The following is a 19,722-nucleotide window of genomic DNA, read 5'->3' as shown; positions in this document are numbered from 1 at the left end:
TACCCTTGAGTTTAGTAGACTGAGAGGGGATCTGATTGAGACATATAAGATTATTAAAGGATTGGACACTCTGGCGGCAGGCAACATGTTTCCGCTGTGGGGTGAGTGCCGAAACAGAGGACACAGCTTAAAAGTACGGGGTAGGCCATTTAGGACAGAGATGAGGAGAAACTTCTTCACCCAGAGAGTGGTGGCTGTGTGGAATGCTCTGCCCCAGAGGGCAGTGGAGGCCCAGTCTCTGGATTCATTTAAGAAAGAGTGGATAGAGCTCTCAAAGATTAGTGGAATAAGGGTTATGGAGATAAGGCAGGAAGAGGATACTGATTAGGAATGATCAGCCATGATCATATTGAATGGCGGTGCAGGCTCCAAGGGCTGAATGGCTTACTCCTGCACCTATTGTCTATTTACTACCTGCCCCTAGTTGCTCTTAAGGAGGTGTGGTAAGCTGCTTTCTTGAACTGCTGCAGTCCACCTGCTATGGGTTGACTCCTGATTTGTGCCTCACAGATGATGGACCAGCTTTGGGGAGTTAGGTGGTGAGTTATTTACTGCAGTATTCCTATCGTCTGACTTGCTCTTGTAACTACTCTGTTTATGTGATGAGTCCAGTTGAGTTTCTGGTCAATGATTATCCCCAGGATGTTGATCGTGAGGATTCAGTGATGGTAATGCCATTGAATATCAAGGGGCAATGGTTAGATTGTCGCTGATTGATGATGGTCCAAGCCTAGCATTTGTGTGGTGCCAATCTTACTTGCCACATGTCAGCCCAAATCTGGATATTGTCCAGATCTTGTGCAATTGAACATGGGCTGCTTCAGTATCTGAGGAGTTGTAAATGGTGCTGAACATTGTGCAATCATCAGCGAACATCCCCACTTCTGACCTTATGAAGGAGGGAAGGTAATTGATGAAGCAGCTGAAGATGGTTGGGCTGAGGACATTACCTTAAGGAGATGTCCTGGCGCTCAGATGACTGAACTCCAACAACCAGCTTCCTGCGTGTCAGGTGTGATTCCAACCACCAGAGAATTTGGGCCTGATTCCCATTGACTCCAGCTTTGATATGGCTCTTTGATGTCAAGGCTGTCACTCTCACCTCACCTCTGGAATTCAGCTCTTTTGTCCATGCTTGGACCAAGGCTGTAATGAAGTCAGGAGCTGAGTGGCTCTAGCAGAATCCAAACTAGGCATAATTAAGCAGGTCATTGTTAAGCAGGTGCTGTTTGAAGCCAATATGATGACAGCTCCATCACTTTACTGCTGATCAAGAGTGGACTGATTGGGCAGTATTTGGCTGGGTTGGATTTGTCCCATTGTTTATGTTCAGGACTTAGCTGGGCAGTTTTCTACTTGTTGGGTAGATGCCAGGTTTGTAACTGTACTGGAAGAGCTTGGCTAGGGGAGTAGCAAATTCTGGAGCACAAGTCTTCAGTATTAATTCCAGGATGTTGTCAGGACCTGTAGTCTTTGCAGTGACCAGCGTCTCTAACCGTTTCTTAATATAATGTGGAGTGAATCAAATTGGTTGAAAACTGGTACCTGTGATGTTGGGAACCACTGCAAGAGGCCAAGATGGATCATTCATCTGGCACTTTTGGCTGAAGACAGCTGCAAAAGCTTCAGGCTTATCTTTTGCACTGATGTGCTGGGCTCTTCCATCATTGAGGATGGGGATATTTGTGGAGCCTCCTCCTCCTCCAGTGAGTTGTTTAATTCCCCACTATCATTCACAACTGGATGTGGCAGGACTGCAGCGCTTCAATCTGATCTGTTAGTTGTGGGATCGCTTAGCTCTGACCATCACTTGCTACTTATGCTGTTTGGCGTACAAGTAGTCCTGTTTGGTGGCTTCATCACGTTGGCACCTCATCTTCAGGTATGGGCCTGGTGCTGCTCCTGGCATGCCCTCCTGCAGTTTTCATTGAGCTAGGGTTGATCCCCTGGCTTGATGGCAATGGCTGAGTGAGGGATACCATACCATGAGGGTTACAAATTGTGCTGGAGTACAGTTCTGCTGCTGTTGATGGCCCATTGCACCTCATGGATGCCCAGTCTTGCATTGCTAGATCTATTCAAAGTCTGTCTCATTTAGCACAGTGATAGTGCCACATAACACAATGAAGGATGTTCGCAATCTGAAGACAGAACTTCATCTCCACAAGGACTGTGCGGTGGTCACTCTTTTATGGACAGCTGCATCTGCAGTTGGCAGATTGGTAAGGATGAGGTCAAGTAGGTTTTTCCCTCTTATTGGTTCCCCTGACCACCTGCCACAGACCCAGTCTAGCAGCTATGTCCTTTAGGACCTGAGCAGCTCAATCAGGAGCACTGCTGCTGAGTCACTCTTCAGCAGTGAAATCCCCCACTCTGAATACATGTTGTGACCTTGCCATCCTCAATGCTTCCTTCAAGTGTTGTTCAACATGGAGGAATGCTGATCCATCAGCCAAGGGAGGACAGTACATGGTAATCAGCTGGGGTTTTCTTGCCCATGTTTAACCTGAAGCCATGAGACTTCGTGGAGCCTGGAATCAATGTTAATGACTCCAGGGGCAACACCCTCCCAACAATATCCCACTTCGTTGCCACCTCCACTGGATCTGTCCTTCAATCACTTCTTCATGTCTTCAGCTGTCTGGACTGATTCCCAGCAGATGTTTGTCCCTCTCTCTCAGTAATTAAAATAACATCTTTGTTCAAGGTTAGCTATCCTAAGAGTCCTACATCATGAGATGCTAAAATGTTGTTTGGTTATAATGTTAAAATGTTGTTTGGTTATATTCTGTGATGCCCCTTGTAATACTTTCCTATTTTACACCTGAAGGGTTTATGCTCGAAACATCGACTCTCCTGCTCCTCGGATGCTGCCTGACCTTTTGTGCTTTTCCAACACCACACTCTTCGACTCTGATCTCCAGCATCTGCGGTTCTCACTTTCTCATATTTCACGTGTTTAAAAGTGTAAATTATGGTTGTTCTCTTGGGCAATTAATGACAATATTAATAATTCATTGAACCCTCTCATCCCAACAAAATCTTGCAGTCAAATATATCTGTTTATGATGTTCATGTGCTGCTGTATTGCTCTAAGCTACCCTCTTTGTGTTTAGCATTATTTTCCTCCTTTACTCTTTAAAGCATCATCTTTACAAAGAGTTGCTAGCACAGAATTTGATGTTGGTTGAGACAGCTAAATGCTCCAATAACATGATGAGATGCTCAGCAAACGTCTGGGAAAAGGAACATCTGCTTCTCAGTTCCTCAGCCAAATGGGACTTTTCAGAACAAATAGCATTGAGATGAAACCAATCCTGGTGCAAGCAGAACACAGAAGAATTGACGCAGCTGTGCAAAACCTTATTTCATTGTCCCAGCTCCATATTTGCACACTGTCATTTCAACAGAGTCTTCTTAGTTGCGGAATATCTCCTTGATTCATGCCAAAGCTTATTAATGGATGAGGGACATTATGATGTTTTCAAGAGATTTTTAGCTGCAATTTAAGGTTGCTGTGCTTTACATCTTTAAAACAGAGACTTTATCCTCTACTTTCCTATCTATTCCTCCCAATATAGTTCCCATCTCACTCCCTCAAGACCCTGTGCTGGGTCCTCTACTTTTTGTCATTTACATAAATGATTTGGATGCGAGCATAAGAGGTACAGTTAGTAAGTTTGCAGATGACACCCAAATAGGAAGTGTAGTGGACAGTGAAGAGGATTACCTCAGATTACAACAGGATCTTGACTAGATGGGCCAATGGGCTGAGAGGTTGCAGATGGAGTTTATTTCAGATAAATGCGAGGTGCTGCATTTTGGGAAAGCAAATCTTAGCAGGATTTATACACTTAATGGTAAGGTCCTAGGAAGTGTTGCTGAACAAAGAGACCTTGGAGTGCAGGTTCATAGCTCCTTGAAAGTGGAGTCGCAGGAAACTAGGATAATGAAAAAGATGTCTAGTATACTTTCTTTTATTGGTCAGAGTATTGAGTACAGGAGTTGGGAGGTCATTAGATTAGATTAGATTAGATTACTTACAGTGTGGAAACAGGCCCTTCGGCCCAACAAGTCCACACCGACCCGCCGAAGCGCAACCCACCCATACCCCTACATTTACCCCTTGGTTTCCTTCCTATCAGAAAGATGTTGTAAAACTTGAAAGGGTTCAGAAAAGATTAACAAGAATGTTGCCAGGATTGGAGGATTTGAGCTATAGGGATAGGCTGAACAGGTTGGGACTGTTTTCCCTGGAGCGTCGGAGGCTGAGGGGCGACCTTACAGAGGTTTACAAAATTATGAGGGGCATGGATAGGGTAAATAGGCAAAGTCTTTTCCCTGGGGTCAGGGAATCCAGAACTAGAGGGCATAGGTTTAGAGTGAGAGGGGAAAGATATAAAAGAGACCTACAGGGCAACTTCTTCACACAGAGGGTGGTACGTGTATGGAATGAGCTGCCAGAGCAAGTGGTGGAGGCTGGTACAATTGCAACATTTAAGAGGCATTTGGATGGGTATATGAATGTGAAGGGTTTGGAGGGATAAGGGCCGGGTGCTGGCAGGTGGGACTAGATTGGGTTGGGATATCTGGTCGGCATGGATGGGTTGGACCAAAGGGTCTGTTTCCATGCTGTACATGTCTATGACTCTTTGACGCTATAAGTGATGTAGACTTGAGTGTATCTGGAATATCAATTCTGGCTGGATCACAACAAGAACTATAAAGTATCACTCTTCTCTTATCTTCGGTGGAGATAACCTCAGCTTTTTTCCTCTGCTATCAAAATGCTTTACCCTTATCTGTTACTTGAAACCTGAGAATTTTCTGAGTTTCTTTTTGATTTCCATCCATGCGCTCTCCAGGTTTGACTGGATCTACCAGGTTCCTTTGACCCCAAACCTACTAAGCAAAGGACTATTAAACCTTCTTCTTGGCCTTTGTTTTACAGAATACGGTGGCACAGTGGTTAGCACTGCTGCCTCACAGTGCCAGAGACCCGGGTTCAATTCCCACCTCAGGCGACTGTGTGGAGTTTGCACGTTCTCCCCGTGTCTGCGTGGGTTTCCTCCGGGTGCTCCGGTTTCCTCCCACAGGTTAGGTGAATTGGCCATGCTAAATTGGCCCGTAGTGTTAGGTAAGGGGTAAATGTAGGGGTATGGGTGGGTTGCGCTTCGGCGGGTCGGTGTGGACTTGTTGGGCTGAAGGGCCTGTTTCCACACTGTAATGTAATGTAATCTAATCTAAATGGCATCCTTTGATCTCATATTCTCCCTTTTACTTTGAAAACTGACATCATCAGCCTCTCTTGTCAAAGCCCTATCCTTCAACGCCTCATCATCGCAAACGAAGAGCTGGTTTCAACCCTCTCTTTCCTCTCCAAAGTCCTTAAACTTGCTGGTACATCCCACATTTGGACCAAACTTCTCCAGAATGTCATGTCTGAATCTGGACAAATTGATTGTTACTCTGCAAGAGCAACAAACTCCACACGACTCACAAATCACATTCCCTGTTGCCTCTCATTCTTCTCAATCTCTCATCATTTTTTCACCTAATTACCACCTCACTCTCCCTAAATGGAGGACCCTCCTCCATTGTGTAGTTCTATTGATCCATTCTGTCTTGGCTTCACTCTCATGTATCTAAACCCATTCTATCTTGTGAACTTTGGATTCTCCTAAAATCTATTGTTGATCCCTTTCTCCTCCTCCTACTTATCTGCACATTGCAATGGAAATAACTTACATAGGGTCAGCTGCTGTTATCTAATTTTAATTCCCCACCAGCCTTCTGGACCCATTGTTAAATTATTGGTCCACCAACCAATCCCGCATGAGACTTTGCTTCCTTCAATTAAATATTGCGAAACCAAAGTCCTCATCTTCATCTCCTCATTACAAAATCCATTTATTTCATTCTCACATTTAAATTGCTTTGTGTGCTATGACTAAGCTTACTGAGAAAAATTATATCAACAGAATTAACCTTTATTTTTTGGCATTGCAGTATGATATTGAGATGAGTACGAATACAAAACAAACATCCTGCACAACCGCTAAGGAAAGGATCAGCATTTCTCCATTATAATCTTAATGAGAAAATGCTGCAGAGAAAATAGGATACCTGTTGCACAATTATTGAAATATTCAAAATCCAGGGATTCTATAATTCCATTGCTTTCTCCATGTATTTCCTCACCAAACACACCCTGTCGTATAAATTGCTGTAATCGCTTGAAATTGGGGATTCTTGATTTAATTAGTTTTATTATTGTCACATGTACCTAGGTACAGTGAAAAGGTTTGTTTTGTGTGCAGTACAGGCAAATCATACCATACTAAATGTATAGGATAATAGAACAAATCAAAGAATACAAAGGCTGCTGAGTGGGTGCACAGAGTACAAGATCAACATTAAATTTAAAATTTGAGAAGTCCATTCAGGAGTCTAATAACAGCAAGGAAGAAGTTGTCTTGAATCTATTCGTACGTGCATACAAACCTTTATATCTTGTGACCAGTGGAAGAGGGTGGAAAAGAGTATAACTGGGGTGGGAGGGGTCTTTGATTATGTTGGTTGCTTTCCCAAGGCAGCGGGAAGTATAGATGGAGTTAATGGATGGAAGGCTGGCATGTGTGATGGACTGGGCTATCTTCATGACAATCTGTAGTTTGATGGGGTCTTGGGAAGAGCAGTTGCTATACCATGTTGTGATGTATCCATACAGAATGCTTTCTACAATGCACCTATAAAGATTGTTAAGAGTCCTTGAGGACATGTTGAATTTTCTTAGCCTTCTGAAGAAGTACAGTAGAGCAGTTCTTGCATTGGACTTGATGATTGCAAGTTGAAAAATGCCAGCAATGTCATTTTTTAAACAATACCTTTTGATGATATTGCATGCATAATTCCCAACAGTACAGATCATACATTGCACCTCCCAGGGAATTGAATCCTGTACTGCTGTATTTTGAGAGGATTAAGAACCTGAAGGGAAAATGAATGTCTAGCTGGTTAATGACCATGAAGATCTAACACTTTTGGTTGTCAAGTGAAAAATCAATGTAAACAGGATTAACACTTACTGGAAGCTGTTTCTCCAGGCAAATGTTGAAGGTCTTTGTTTGATTTGGCTTTAATCTTTTCAGTGGAATTCTTGTTTCACCAATGAACTCATTATGACGGAATTTATCTTCATCGCATACCGAAATTCTGCAACAATAAAATGGCAGACATTACCAGCAAATATTTTGGCAGCAGTGACATGAATATACATGCACTGGTAAAAAAGACTGTGTGATCCATACATTGAAAATTTAAAACATGATTACAGGCAACAAACAACTGAAAGAGTGTCAAGGGTTAGAGGGGTGCTGGAAAATCACAGCAGGTCAGGCAGCATCCGAGGAGCAGGAAAATCGATGTTTCGGGCAGGAGTCCTCCATCAGGCATTCAGTTTCTCGGATGAAGGGCCCCTGCCTGAAACATCAATTTTCCTGCTCCTCGGATGCTGCCTGACCTGCTGTGCTTTTCCAGTACCACTCTAATCTTGACTCTGATCTCCAGCATCTGCAGTCCTCACTTTCGCCTAACTGAAAGAGTGTGCCATTAATGAAACAATTAATTCCTTTAAGCAAAACAAAAACAACAATAAATTCCAACGGTGCAGTTTACATGATCTTTTGAAGCTAATAAAGAAATATTTATACAGTTTATGCTGGGCTTTTCATGTAAGGAACAATAACGCAATCTTGCTAATCTTAATTTATAGAAGTAGAAATGCATGGAAAGCAGAAAGGAGGATTGTACAAGACTGCAGAAAAGCAGCTATTTATTAGATTTAGGAAGATAGATGGCAGACACAACCTAATGTTCATTAACATGAGCTACATTTTATAACAAGGGAGGAAGTACTAGGCCTGAGGATACATAATTAATAGGAAGAGGCTGAAGAGTGAAAATGAAAAGTGATCTAAAAGTGCAAATATATTACTTGTTGAAGGCTCAAATTCAATTGTTAGTTGCATAAATGGCAATACGTTTTTGGGTTTAATACGTGAGAGACATAAAGTGCAAGGTCAACACGGAATTTGATATCAGGATACTATGGGATGTATTTTGGCTTCCGAGGTGGGAAGCTTGGGTCAGAAAATATTTCTGACACTTTAGGCTTGCCTTTTGGATCAGTGCCCAAACAGTTAATGGTTTACTTTAGTTGTCAAAATAAAATTCCCTGTTAAATTAAAGCTTTCATTAATCTAGGCTCACAGAAAAGATTGACTGACATCTTTAGTGGTTAAGTTGTTCTTTCTGTGATCCCTTTTCTCAATGTCTCAATGTTTATTTGGACAAGATAGACAAGGTGTGAAGCTTTTGAAGCCTCTGGTACTAACGTATTCGTGGTCTGTCACTTTGTCACATGTATCGGATTGTAGTTTTATTTTAAAAAGGATTTGTGAATAAGATTGTTTTCTTTCCTTCAGTTTTCCACTTTATATCGTTATTATATAATTCATTGCTTATAAGTACTTACTGGGTGAAAGTGCATGAATTAGCATCCGCAATGAGAGGCCATGGAGGATTCTAGAGGCATATAGGCATCAGTAAGACCTTGAGTTGACTTTGAATCAACTTTTGAATCTCTTTAAGATGTTAAAAATGTTATTAACTATTGCAGTATGTCCCTAGTGTCCCTACTGGCCATACTTTTAACCTATAGCTCCCTTGCTGGAATTTTATGGCATTGAGGACTCTCGATGGAGCCATACCTCGTACATCCTTGTATCCTTGGGGATGTCAATTCCCAGTCTTTATGTAGATTCATGAGGCCATTTTTGAGTTTAGCAATCTGTTCTGTACTGGGACAATCCCTAATGTTCTACCCTATTTGGGTCCCTGGTTTATGTTGCAGAGTAAATTGTTTCAACATTAAATCCTCCTTTTATTGAAGAAAGTCTGATAACCCTTCCCTCACTTCAGCGCCCAATATCTTATTAATTGATACTTTAAATTTCTACACTCTCAACATCTCCCTAAATTATACTAATTGGTTAATAAATGTTTCTAACGATTCATCAGATGTTGAGCTAACTGATAGGATGAGTGAGATCCAATCAGTAAATTTCACCTGGGTTAAAATACACGTCAAATACTTTAATCAATGCATAGTAGTACATAGTACTTTCTTTCATCCTTTATCTTAGCACAACATCAGCAGCTGTTAGACCTGCAGCATATACAAATGTGTAGCTCCCATTTTGGCTTGTTCTGGATTTTCTAATTATCAAAAAATTGCTGAAATGGCAAAATCTCTATTGAAGCTGCTATCCCCATCGAACAGGCAGCATGGCTGTCTTGGGTGTGAACTCCAAATAGCCTTTCTTCCTGTCGAAACTTTCTAATTGAGAATATTGCTGGTTTATGACTTGGCTTTGAAGTCTTCAAAGGTTCTATTTCCTACTCTTTGGAGGCCTCCTGCTCTGTAGCCCTGTAATGAAAGTCTTCTGATGTCTTCTCAACCTTTAGAACCTTCTTTACTAGCGCTCTTCTTGAAGTCTTCCGAAGTCCTGCCTTGCATTTGGAAACTTCCTTTTTCAATATGTTCCTTGGACTGTTTTAACCTCAGAATGTGACTATGGAGCTTTTCCCCTGAGCTGACACCATGCTGCATTTTATGCTGCAAGCCAATACTGCTCCTAGAGAAATTGGTCAGGATTATCTCAGGGTATGGGTACCTGTACATACACTGTCACTGAGGCTGCTTACTCCTCAACTCTAAGCAAGGCTCTTCACCTCTTCATGTATTGGACCACTCCTTATTCACATCTGTACAGAAGTTCTCAGATATAGCTCTCTAGTGTAGTCTCTAAGACCACTCTCTTCACATGCTCATTCTAACTGGTGTCTTCTCTTACTGATGCCAGTGTCATGTGAACAGTTACAAAGAGTCATAGAGATGCACAGCACAGAAACAGAGCCTTCAGTCCAACTTGTCCATACTGACCACATATCCCAATCTAATCTAGTCCCATTTGTCAGTACTTGGCCCATTTCTCTAAACCCTTCCTATTCATCTACCTATCTGGATGCCTTTTAAATGCTATAATTTTTCCAGCCTCCACCACTTTCTTTGGCAGCTCATTCCATACACGTACCATCTTTTGCATGAAATGTTGCCCCTTAGGACACTTTTAAATCTTTCCCCTCTCACCCTCAAGCTATGCCCTTGAGTTCTGGACTCCCCCACCCCAGGGAAACAATCTTGTCTATTTATCCTATCCATGCCCCTCATAGTTTTATAAACTTCTATAAGATTTCAGATCAATACCATTGATTATTGCCACAATTGTTGCAATTCAATACAGGTGTAGAACTTCCTTTTGTTTTGTCAAATGTCAAGTTCTCTTCATAAAGAAAATCCCCAGAATTGAACAGGATCTTGAAAGGGATTTGAGAAATAATTAACAGCATGTGATCATAGTCAACACTGAGTCAATTCCCATACTAAACCAGCAGACTGGACAAGACTTCTTGAGTTGAAAACAAGAGATAAATGTCTTTTCTGCAATAGTGAGAGTAAATATTTGAATTGTAACAGTTTATTAGAATTACAGCGAAAGTGTGATGAGTCAAACATGGATTGCCAGTTGTGTCAGGGATGTTAGCCATCTCTCTGCAGAATAACCAATCCAATAGAACAATGCATGCACTAAGCTAAAGATCCAGACTGGTAACTCCAGATTAACCAAATTCATGCAAGCTTGACCACTCTCAACTAATTGGAGCAGCGTTAAGCCATACTAGAACATGAAAACATCAAGATCATCCTGTTCAAACCCTCCAAACATAGCTAAGCCTGTGAGAAAGTTAGAAATGTAGTGGATCAGACAGGAAATCAAGTTGACACAGCAAGTGGAAAACTACAACGTGAAGCAAAAAGAGTAAGAATCCACTACAGAGTTTGTCATCTATTCTAAAACATAAGACAAGCATCTAGGAACAGTTTGACAAGCAGACATTTTCTCCAGCAAGAAAGAGGATGAGAATGGCCACTTTTCCCTATGTCGAAGCAGCTCTGTTAATGTGGTTCAAGGCTTCTCAAGCAGAGAATGATCCCAGCTCCAGCCCAATCCTGCAGGAAAAGAGGAGTCATGCTGCAAATAGGTTGGACTACTAGGAGTTCACCTGCAGTGACGGATGGGTGGGTCAATTGAAGATAAGGAATGGTGTAATCTCTGTATGGTAAGCAGTGATGACAACAGTTACAGATAATGGCTGCAAAATTATCTCATCCACATCCTGAGCGAGATTGTGCCCAAGAACATTTTTAATGCAGAAGCAATTGAACTGAACTTACCATCTTTGATTGGAAGAGGAAACATGTAATGGTGGCAAGTGAAGCTAGGAAAGATATGGTCTGAACCAACAAGGAGGCAACAGAAAACTATCACTTCCTATGTGGGCAAGTCCAAGAGGCCACATTGCTTTGAGGGTGCCAAAAAATCCCACACAGTACAAGGCTAAAAAAAAACCCACCTGTTTGAACAATCCATTATACAGTCAGTTCTTCTATAGTGTGATGGTTGCATTCTTGTGCAATCCCCGCATTATAGAAAAATCACGCTTTAGAAACAGCACTTAAAGTTTTGGCGCTGTAATCATGTTCCAGCCAATACATGTTTTAAAAGTTTGAGCCTTAGCAACAGCTTCCCCAATTTGTCAATTGTGTTACAGCAAATTCCTGTTGACAAAATGCACGTAAAATGACCCTTACTATTGAGCTGAGGTTCCAGATGACCTTGAGGAGTTTTATGAATGCCTCCCTGCTCTCCCACCTGTTTCCCAAGCTGAGGCTACAAAGGCCAAAGAAAAGCTTCATAATCTCACACGGCACCATGAAAACATCAAAAACATTTTTGACTGCATTGACAGTATGGCAGAAATTATTGCACATGATGCAAGACAATGGACTAAGATAAAAAGATTACTGAACTTTTCTGGAGATAACTCCCAGAACTTTTCTCTATGTAAGGTCAGCCCAATGTATACATTAAAAATAAAAATAATTTTCATGTATTTATTCCTTCAGTGTGTTTGCATTTGGCCTTTTTGTTTGAGAGAGTGTGGGTTGTAGGCAAATCAGGTTACAGTATATAGGAGCTTCCTCAGCCATCTCAAAACTCTTCTTAATGTAACATTTCAAATACAACGTTTCAACTCATCGCAATTTCACTAGAATATCCTTAACGAATATCCTTTATTGTCACATGTATTCAATGTAACATACAGTGAGAGGTGTGTATCATTGCCCGCAAATAGTTGCCATTCACATTGACTTAGAAAAAAATTAAAAGATAACTTAAAGAGAGTCCAACGTTTCCTTCTCCTCTCCTAGGCCATGCCCCAGAGGGTGCCACCCTCCGGGCTTTCCAGCCCATACCATGTCGCTACCAGGGGCCCAATCTACTTGGAAGCAAGAGTCCTCTTCCAGATTCACAGGCCGACTGACCGACTCTGTAGCCACGCTGCCCCTCTGAAGCTGCCTCCTGCTGAAGAGCTCTCTTTGTCAGGTAGATTTGAGAGAAAAGAAAGGGTAGAAGGGAAAAGAGAAAGAAAGAAAAAATGCAGACAAAGAGGACAGGCCAGGCACAGGAGCTCGTACGCTGCCTACTCCACTGCCGTTATCTTGATTTTTAGATGACCATAATTTTACTTGTCCTATGACATTTGAAGGTGAGCAACAATAATACAATTAATTAATAATTTAACCAAGCACCTCAGGGAACTGAGAAATGCAGGAAGGAGTATGCATGTTTGTGTCCTCAGTCAAAAAAGTAGATTTAGCTCATGTTTTTGAAGGAAGCTGAAGAGATATCAAGGTTGAGCATGAATGCTTCAGAGCACAGCAGCTGAATGGCTAGTCGCTGCAGCCAAGCATAAGGCAGGAGGAAATACAATGCAAGGAACTGAAATATCAAATAAATGCAGGCTGCAGTCAAGTCACTGGAACTGAATAATATTGCAAAACTTGTGAAATGTAAGGCCAGAAATAGAGTTATAAATATTTACAATGATTTTTAAACTCATGCATGTGTAGATAAAGCAACCAATGAAAGTTGGCTAGCACAGAGTAATAGGAGTAAGAGTAGAGAAATAAGACTTTGGTCCTTGAAGTTTTGATGAATAACAATTCACGAAAGTGAGAACTCAGCACTGTGGTAATAAAGGGATGTTTGGATGTAATAAAGACATGGATAAAAGTTTCAATAATATTTGAGATGTGATAGATGCAGAGGTCTTCAAAGTTAGCTCAAAGAGGAATTGGTTCACAGATCAGCATTGGTCTAAGGGAGCAGTTAGCAAGGGGGGCAATTAAGAATGTAGTGCAGAGATTGAAGCAGGAGGTGTTTGTATCGCTTTGTTCTTGCTGCTATTGAGCTCAAATAACTTAATGAGCAATCAAGGGTATTGGTATTAAAATGGAATGCTGTCACCGCGTACCTGAAAAATGTGACTGTATGGCATCACCAAAGGGAAACATGCAGATGAGGAAAAGAATAGGACCAAAGATAAAGTCTTGAAGAGCACCTAGCTTTTAGGACAGGTTAGAAAACCAACAAGGAGATTAGATTAGATTCCCTACAGTATGGAAACAGGTCCTTCGGCCCAACAAATCCACACTGACCCTCCAAAGAGTAACTCACCCAGACCCATTCCCCTACACTACATTTACCCCTGATTAATTCACCCCATGGCCAATTCACCTGACCTGCACATCTTTGGACTGTGGGAGGAAACCCACGCAGACACGAGGAGAATGTGCAAACTCCACACATACAGTCGCCTGAGGTGGGAATTGAACCCGGGTCCCTGGCGCTGTGAGGCAGCAGTACTAAGGTGCACTAGCTTTATTATGACAAGCAGAAATAGAACCAGAATTCACACAGGAACACAACAGAACAAAGAGAAGGATGCAGTTGCTGACTGTGTCAAACATCACAGAGGTTGAGGAAGAGGAGGAGGAGGAGGAGGAGGAGGACGATGGGCAGCACAATCACTGGCCCCATGTCATTATCATTAGTTGTTGACAAAGGGAAAGGTAGAATGAACAATTCATAAAGAGAACAAGGGGAAAGGTGGGTGCAAATCCTCATCACGAAAACATGTTTGAAAACGTTTAGAATTGTTTTTAAACAGAACTTCAATAATGTTAGCATGTTCATGAGAAAGAATATCTTCCAGCCCTGTGGAACTTGACAATGATCAACAACTACGCTAAGGCTCTGAAGAAATCAATTTACAACCAAACAATATACACTTTAGTACAGCTATTTTTCAAGGAGAAGTGTTCTGTACATCAATAATATTGAATACAAGGCCACAGTCAAGCTACATCACTTCATCTTTGTCACATTCGCTGCAATTAATTGTTTAAAGGAAGGATCTGATGGATTGAAAATTGAATAAGGGAAAGGATGATGCTATTAAAAGTATTGACTGTGTGGCCTGATTATTAGCTGCTTCTAACTTTGTCAAAAACCCCTCTGCTAATTCTACATTTGCCTGCTCAAACATTTGAATAACTTATTTTTCTCCCAGTTCTAATTATTAAAATTGTCTACATGTTTACATGACACTTCAGTCCAGCATAAGTAAATATGCAACTGAATTTTTTCTCAGAAGCACGGAAAATATATTCCTGTATAATGAAGAACAGAGTCACAGCAAACACTAGAAATGATCAAATGCAACAGCAAAGAAAGGCTCAAATATTTGAAAAGTGATTGACAGAAAATGGACTGCCATATGTTCGATAAAAAGCAGCAAGTACCAGATATGTCAGCTGAATCTGATAATAAAAGTATTAAAAAGACCTGCATTGGTTTCAGTTCAGGTAACAGATATTGAATTTGCAGATGTCAGATACTGACTGAGATTCATATGAAACTACATCTTTTATCCCTTCAAATTATCAATGTGGCTTTACATTATTTGAAGTAAAGACCGAAGTAGTTAGCTCAATTTCTTTAGCACCATAGTTTTAATTTCAGGTAATAGAAAGCCAGGTTGGCACTGGTATGTACAATCACAACTGTATTAGTTAAGTCTCTCAACAATTACATAAGACTGCAAACCTTCTCCAAGGACCAACTGTGTTAAACATCCTTACATATGCAGATACCAATCAGAAACAGGAAGGGGCCATTCAGTCCTTCAAGCCTGCTCTGCCATTCAATAGGATCACAGCTGATCTGATCACAGTACTCAATATTCCACCTAACTGCTCCCCACCAGCCTTTAGATACCATTTAGATACCCTTTTTAGTCAAGAATTTACTGCAGCCTTAAATTGCTATATCACTTGCCTTTCACTCCTCCCTAGAACATCTTGATACCAAGAACAACTACGTAAGAATCCTACTCATTGACTACGGTTCAGCCTTCAATACTATTAGCCCCTCGAGACTGATTACTAAACTTAGTGATCTTGGATGAATCCCCACTCTCTGCAACTGGATCCTCAGTTTCCTGACCCACAGGCCACAATCAGTGAAGACTGGGGACAATATTTCATCCTCACTAACATTCAACACTGGAGCACCCCAGGGGTGCATACTCTGCCCCCTATTGTACTCACTGTATACCCATGTCTGTGTCGCCAAATACCAGACTATGATACCACCATAGTCGGATGAATCTCAGATAGCAACGAAACAGACTACTGATGGCAGTTGGAAGACCTGGAAAAATGGTGCACTGAGAACAACCTAGCTCTCAATGCCGGCAAAACAAAGGAACTCATTATTAACTTTCGGCGGGATGTTACTATATCCCGCTACACATTAACAGCACAGACGTTGAATAAGTGGAGAGTGTCAAGCTCCTGGGAGTGGTCATCCACAACAAGCTTTCTTGGACTCTTCATGTGGACACACTGGTTACAAAGGCCCAACAGCATCTCTTCTTCCTCAGGCAGCTGAGGAAATTTGACCAACCTTTATAGGTGCACCATCGAGAGCATTCTGTCTGGATGTATCGCTACCTGGTATGGCAACTGTACCATTCAAGGTCGGAGATGGTTACAGAGAGTGGTGAACTCGGCCCAGACAATCACAAAGGTCAACCTCCCATCTATAGAGTCCATCTACCAGGCCCGCTGTCAAGGAAAGGCCACTAGCGTTCTCAAAGATCCATCCCATACTGGCAATGTTTTTCTACAATCTCTACCATTGGGGAGAAGGTACAGAAGCTTGAATACACGCATCAGCCAGTTTCAAAACAGTTTCTACCCTACTGTTGTTAGAATACTGAATGGACTCACAAACTCTTAACATCCGTCTGGACTTGTGTTTTTTTTTGCCGCTGTTTCCCTATTATTTACTTATCTACGCTACTTAACTATGTGATCTGCCTGTATTGCTCGCAAGACAAAGCTTTTCACTGTGCCTCGGTACACGTGACAATAAATTCAATTCAATTCAATTCAAACATTCAAATGCCCACCTCCCTCACTCTGCAGTGAAGAGAATTTCAGATTCAAGACTTTCTCTTTAAAAAAACGCATCTCCTTAAATGTGAAACACCGTATTTTTAAGTCGAGCCCCGAGATTTCATCTCTCCTAAAAGTGGAAACATCCATTCAGAAATCAGGTAAGGACACGGAGGGGCAGGGCGTTACAATGGGTTTGGGGTGTAGAAGAAGGTAAAAGCTGCCAGAGGAAGAATGAGGCTGCAAGAGCTGTCATAGGTTAAAGGGGGCTGCAAGAGGAGCATGGGCGGCACGGTGGCACAGTGGTTAGCACTGCTGCCTCACAGCGCCAGAGACCCGGGTTCAATTCCCGCCTCAGGCGACTGACTGTGTGGAGTTTGCACGTTCTCCCCGTGTCTGTGTGGGTTTCCTCCGGGTGCTCCGGTTTCCTCCCACAGTCCAAAGATGTGCAGGTCAGGTGAATTGGCCATGTTAAATTCCCTGTAGTGTTAGGTAAGGGGTAAATGTAGGGGTATGGGTGGGTTGCGCTTCGGCGGGTCGGTGTGGACTTGTTGGGCCGAAGGGCCTGTTTCCACACTGTAATCTAATCTAATCTAATTTGGGGAGAGGGGAGTTTCACAAATGGGAGGAGGAGAAACTGTAAAGGAGAGAGAAGAGCTTTAAAAACTGTTAGCAAGGAAATACTCTGCTAACTGGGATCCAAGACAAACAGATCACTGCGAAAACAAATTCATGATAAATGAATGTGGAATCTCAAGTTTAAACCTGCGTAAGTGATTATACTGGATTGAATACAGTCAATTTTCAATGATAACTTTAAAGCTGAGAATGAGATCTGAGATGGGATGACAACTAATTGGTTAGTGTCTCAGCTTTTGGCATGTGTGATGAAATTATTAGTTGGGATCTCCCCAGTCTTTGGACGGGGTGTTTAAAGTGATGGCTTTCTTATGTATAACAGTGTGTATCAGATATTTTGAGGAAAGAAAACTTGTTTATTTGTGCTCGTTTGCTTTAATCAACCAAAACTATGGTGTCCAGGAAATTAATGCTTTCCTTGTGTGCTGTGACTTTAAATTTAATGGAGAGTTGACAGTTAATTATTCCAATTCCACTTGTGTGTAAGTCCAATTTTCTGATATGTCAACACAAGTACAAAAGGTATTATTTTTACACAACAGGCATTGCCTAATAGATAAAGGTAATGAGAATGAAAAAAGCAAACCTCAAAAATCAAAATGTAGCCCTCAAGAAGAGACCTTGAGAAAAAAAAATCTTTTTGACACCCCTTCTACATAATGTAGCAATGTGAAAGCTAAAATTTTGAGACAGAACAGCAACATGTAATTTTGCACATAATTTTATACAGAGAATAGTATCTTACCTGGAGCCTTAAAGACCCAGGCTCCAGTTCAGTGTTATTAAAATGTGACAGCTGCCTTTTACATATGCTCAGTCCCTATATCCAGGGTAAAGGCATAATTCCTTTTACTTCACATTAAACTTAGTTCTTTTACAGCATCATTTCTACTCATATTTGACTAAAAATCTCACCACCTCACCACCACCACACCCCTCCCCCCCCACCCCACAAATTCTTATGCTTGAGGGACATATGCTCCCTTGCCATTTCCTGGGAGTCTGTTTCCATTACTCGCACATTCGTGGAATGGCATTGACTGTCCATGATAATAGCAGATAGGCTGCTGCAAACCAGACCTTGCTGATAGCTTATTCCTCACAGCCTGCAGCTTCCATCCATGCAGATCAACACCCATTTCCCTACATTTATCCCTGACTAATGCACCTAACACAATGGACAATTTAGCATGGCCAATTCACCTGACCAGTGCATCTTTGGACCATGGAGGAAACCAGAGCACCCAAAGGAAATCCACGCAGACACGAGGAGAATGTGCAAACTCCACGCACATAGTCGCCTGAGGCATGAATCGTACCCTGGTCCCTGGCGCTGTGAGGCAGCAGTGCTAACCACTGAGCCACTGTACCACCCCTCTTCTTAAGAAAGGACTGATTTTCTTCAAAAGAAATAACTGGGCTTTCAGAAACTATATGCCCTGCATCCAAAGGCACAGAAATGTCCAAATTTTCAGATTCAAGGCAATGAATGACTTGTGTGCTGGTTTCCTTCTCTGTAACTAATTTCTGAAAGTGCAAACCAGTGCTCAGAATGCCTTCTGTTGGTGGGCCACTATCTGCGTTGGTAAATGCTTTTCCTGCTGGTTTCACTTTCTGTTTCAAGTGAAATACAGTGTCTGTACCAGCCTCTGTAATTTTTCAACTTAACTGTCTTCAGGTATCTCCCAACCAAAGAATGTCTACAGTTAGACAAACGGCTCTGCTTCAGATAGTGGGCGGTACGGTGGCAGAGTGGTTAGCACTGTTGCCTCACAGTTCAATTCCCACCTCAGACGACTGACTGCGTGGAGTTTGCACATTCTCCCTGTGTCTGCGTGGGTTTCCTCCGGGTGCTCCGGTTTCCTCCCACAGACCAAAAATGTGCAGGTCAGGTGAATTGGCCACACTAAATTGCCTGTAATGTTAGGTGCAAGGGTAAATGTAGGGGAATGGGTCTGGGTGGGTTGCGCTTTGGTGAGTCGGTGTAGACTTGTTGGGCCGAAGGGCCTGTTTCCACACTGTAAATAATCTAATCAGATAGAATCACAATGGTTAAGAATTATGTGAAAGATTTTCATAATCTCTTTTCTATTATAATAAATTTTTGAATATGTACAATCTTTAACTCTGATTCTTGAAGCTTCTGGAAGACAGTCTGAGGATTCCTGGCCTCAACCATGGTAAAGCATCTGAAAGAATAGATACCTTCTTTCCGGTATCCAATTTAAATCTAGCTTCTCTGCTATTTTATTTTAATAGGCGAAAGTGAGTACTGCAGATGCTGGAGATTAGAGCCAAGAGTGTGGTTCAGGTCAGGAAGCATCCCTGATGAAGGGCTTTTGCCCAAAACATCGATTTTCCTGCTCCTCGGATGCTGCCTCACCTGCTGTGCTTTTCCAACACCACACTTTTGATACTATTATACTTTAATGTCTATGTACCAAAATATGGGTCCAACACTTCACCTAAGAAGAGTGTATCCAGTTCACCTTTATCCAAATGGTTATCAACTTTATGTACCACAGGAGAATGAAATTGCTTATCTTTAGACTCTTGAACTATAGGTAGAAATCCATAATTTCTGCTTCTGC

The 19,722-nt window shown here is 41.8% G+C and overlaps 1 protein-coding gene across 2 annotated transcripts in view; it reads right to left on the bottom strand.

The window, feature by feature from the left end:
• LOC122564061 (double C2-like domain-containing protein beta) overlaps positions 1 to 19,722 on the bottom strand; it is a 282,383-nt gene that overhangs the window by 75,638 nt on the left and 187,023 nt on the right. For both annotated transcript variants that reach the window (XM_043718544.1, XM_043718545.1), the window contains one exon: positions 7,089 to 7,215. In XM_043718544.1, coding sequence (XP_043574479.1) covers positions 7,089 to 7,215 — 127 coding nt within the window. The remainder of the gene's footprint in view (positions 1 to 7,088; positions 7,216 to 19,722) is intronic.

Source organism: Chiloscyllium plagiosum, chromosome 28 (genome assembly GCF_004010195.1).
Source record: "Chiloscyllium plagiosum isolate BGI_BamShark_2017 chromosome 28, ASM401019v2, whole genome shotgun sequence".
In the NCBI taxonomy this organism is placed as follows: Eukaryota; Metazoa; Chordata; class Chondrichthyes; order Orectolobiformes; family Hemiscylliidae; genus Chiloscyllium; species Chiloscyllium plagiosum.
Note: the sequence above shows the minus strand (reverse complement) of the source record. Positions and strands in the feature narration are given on the sequence as shown.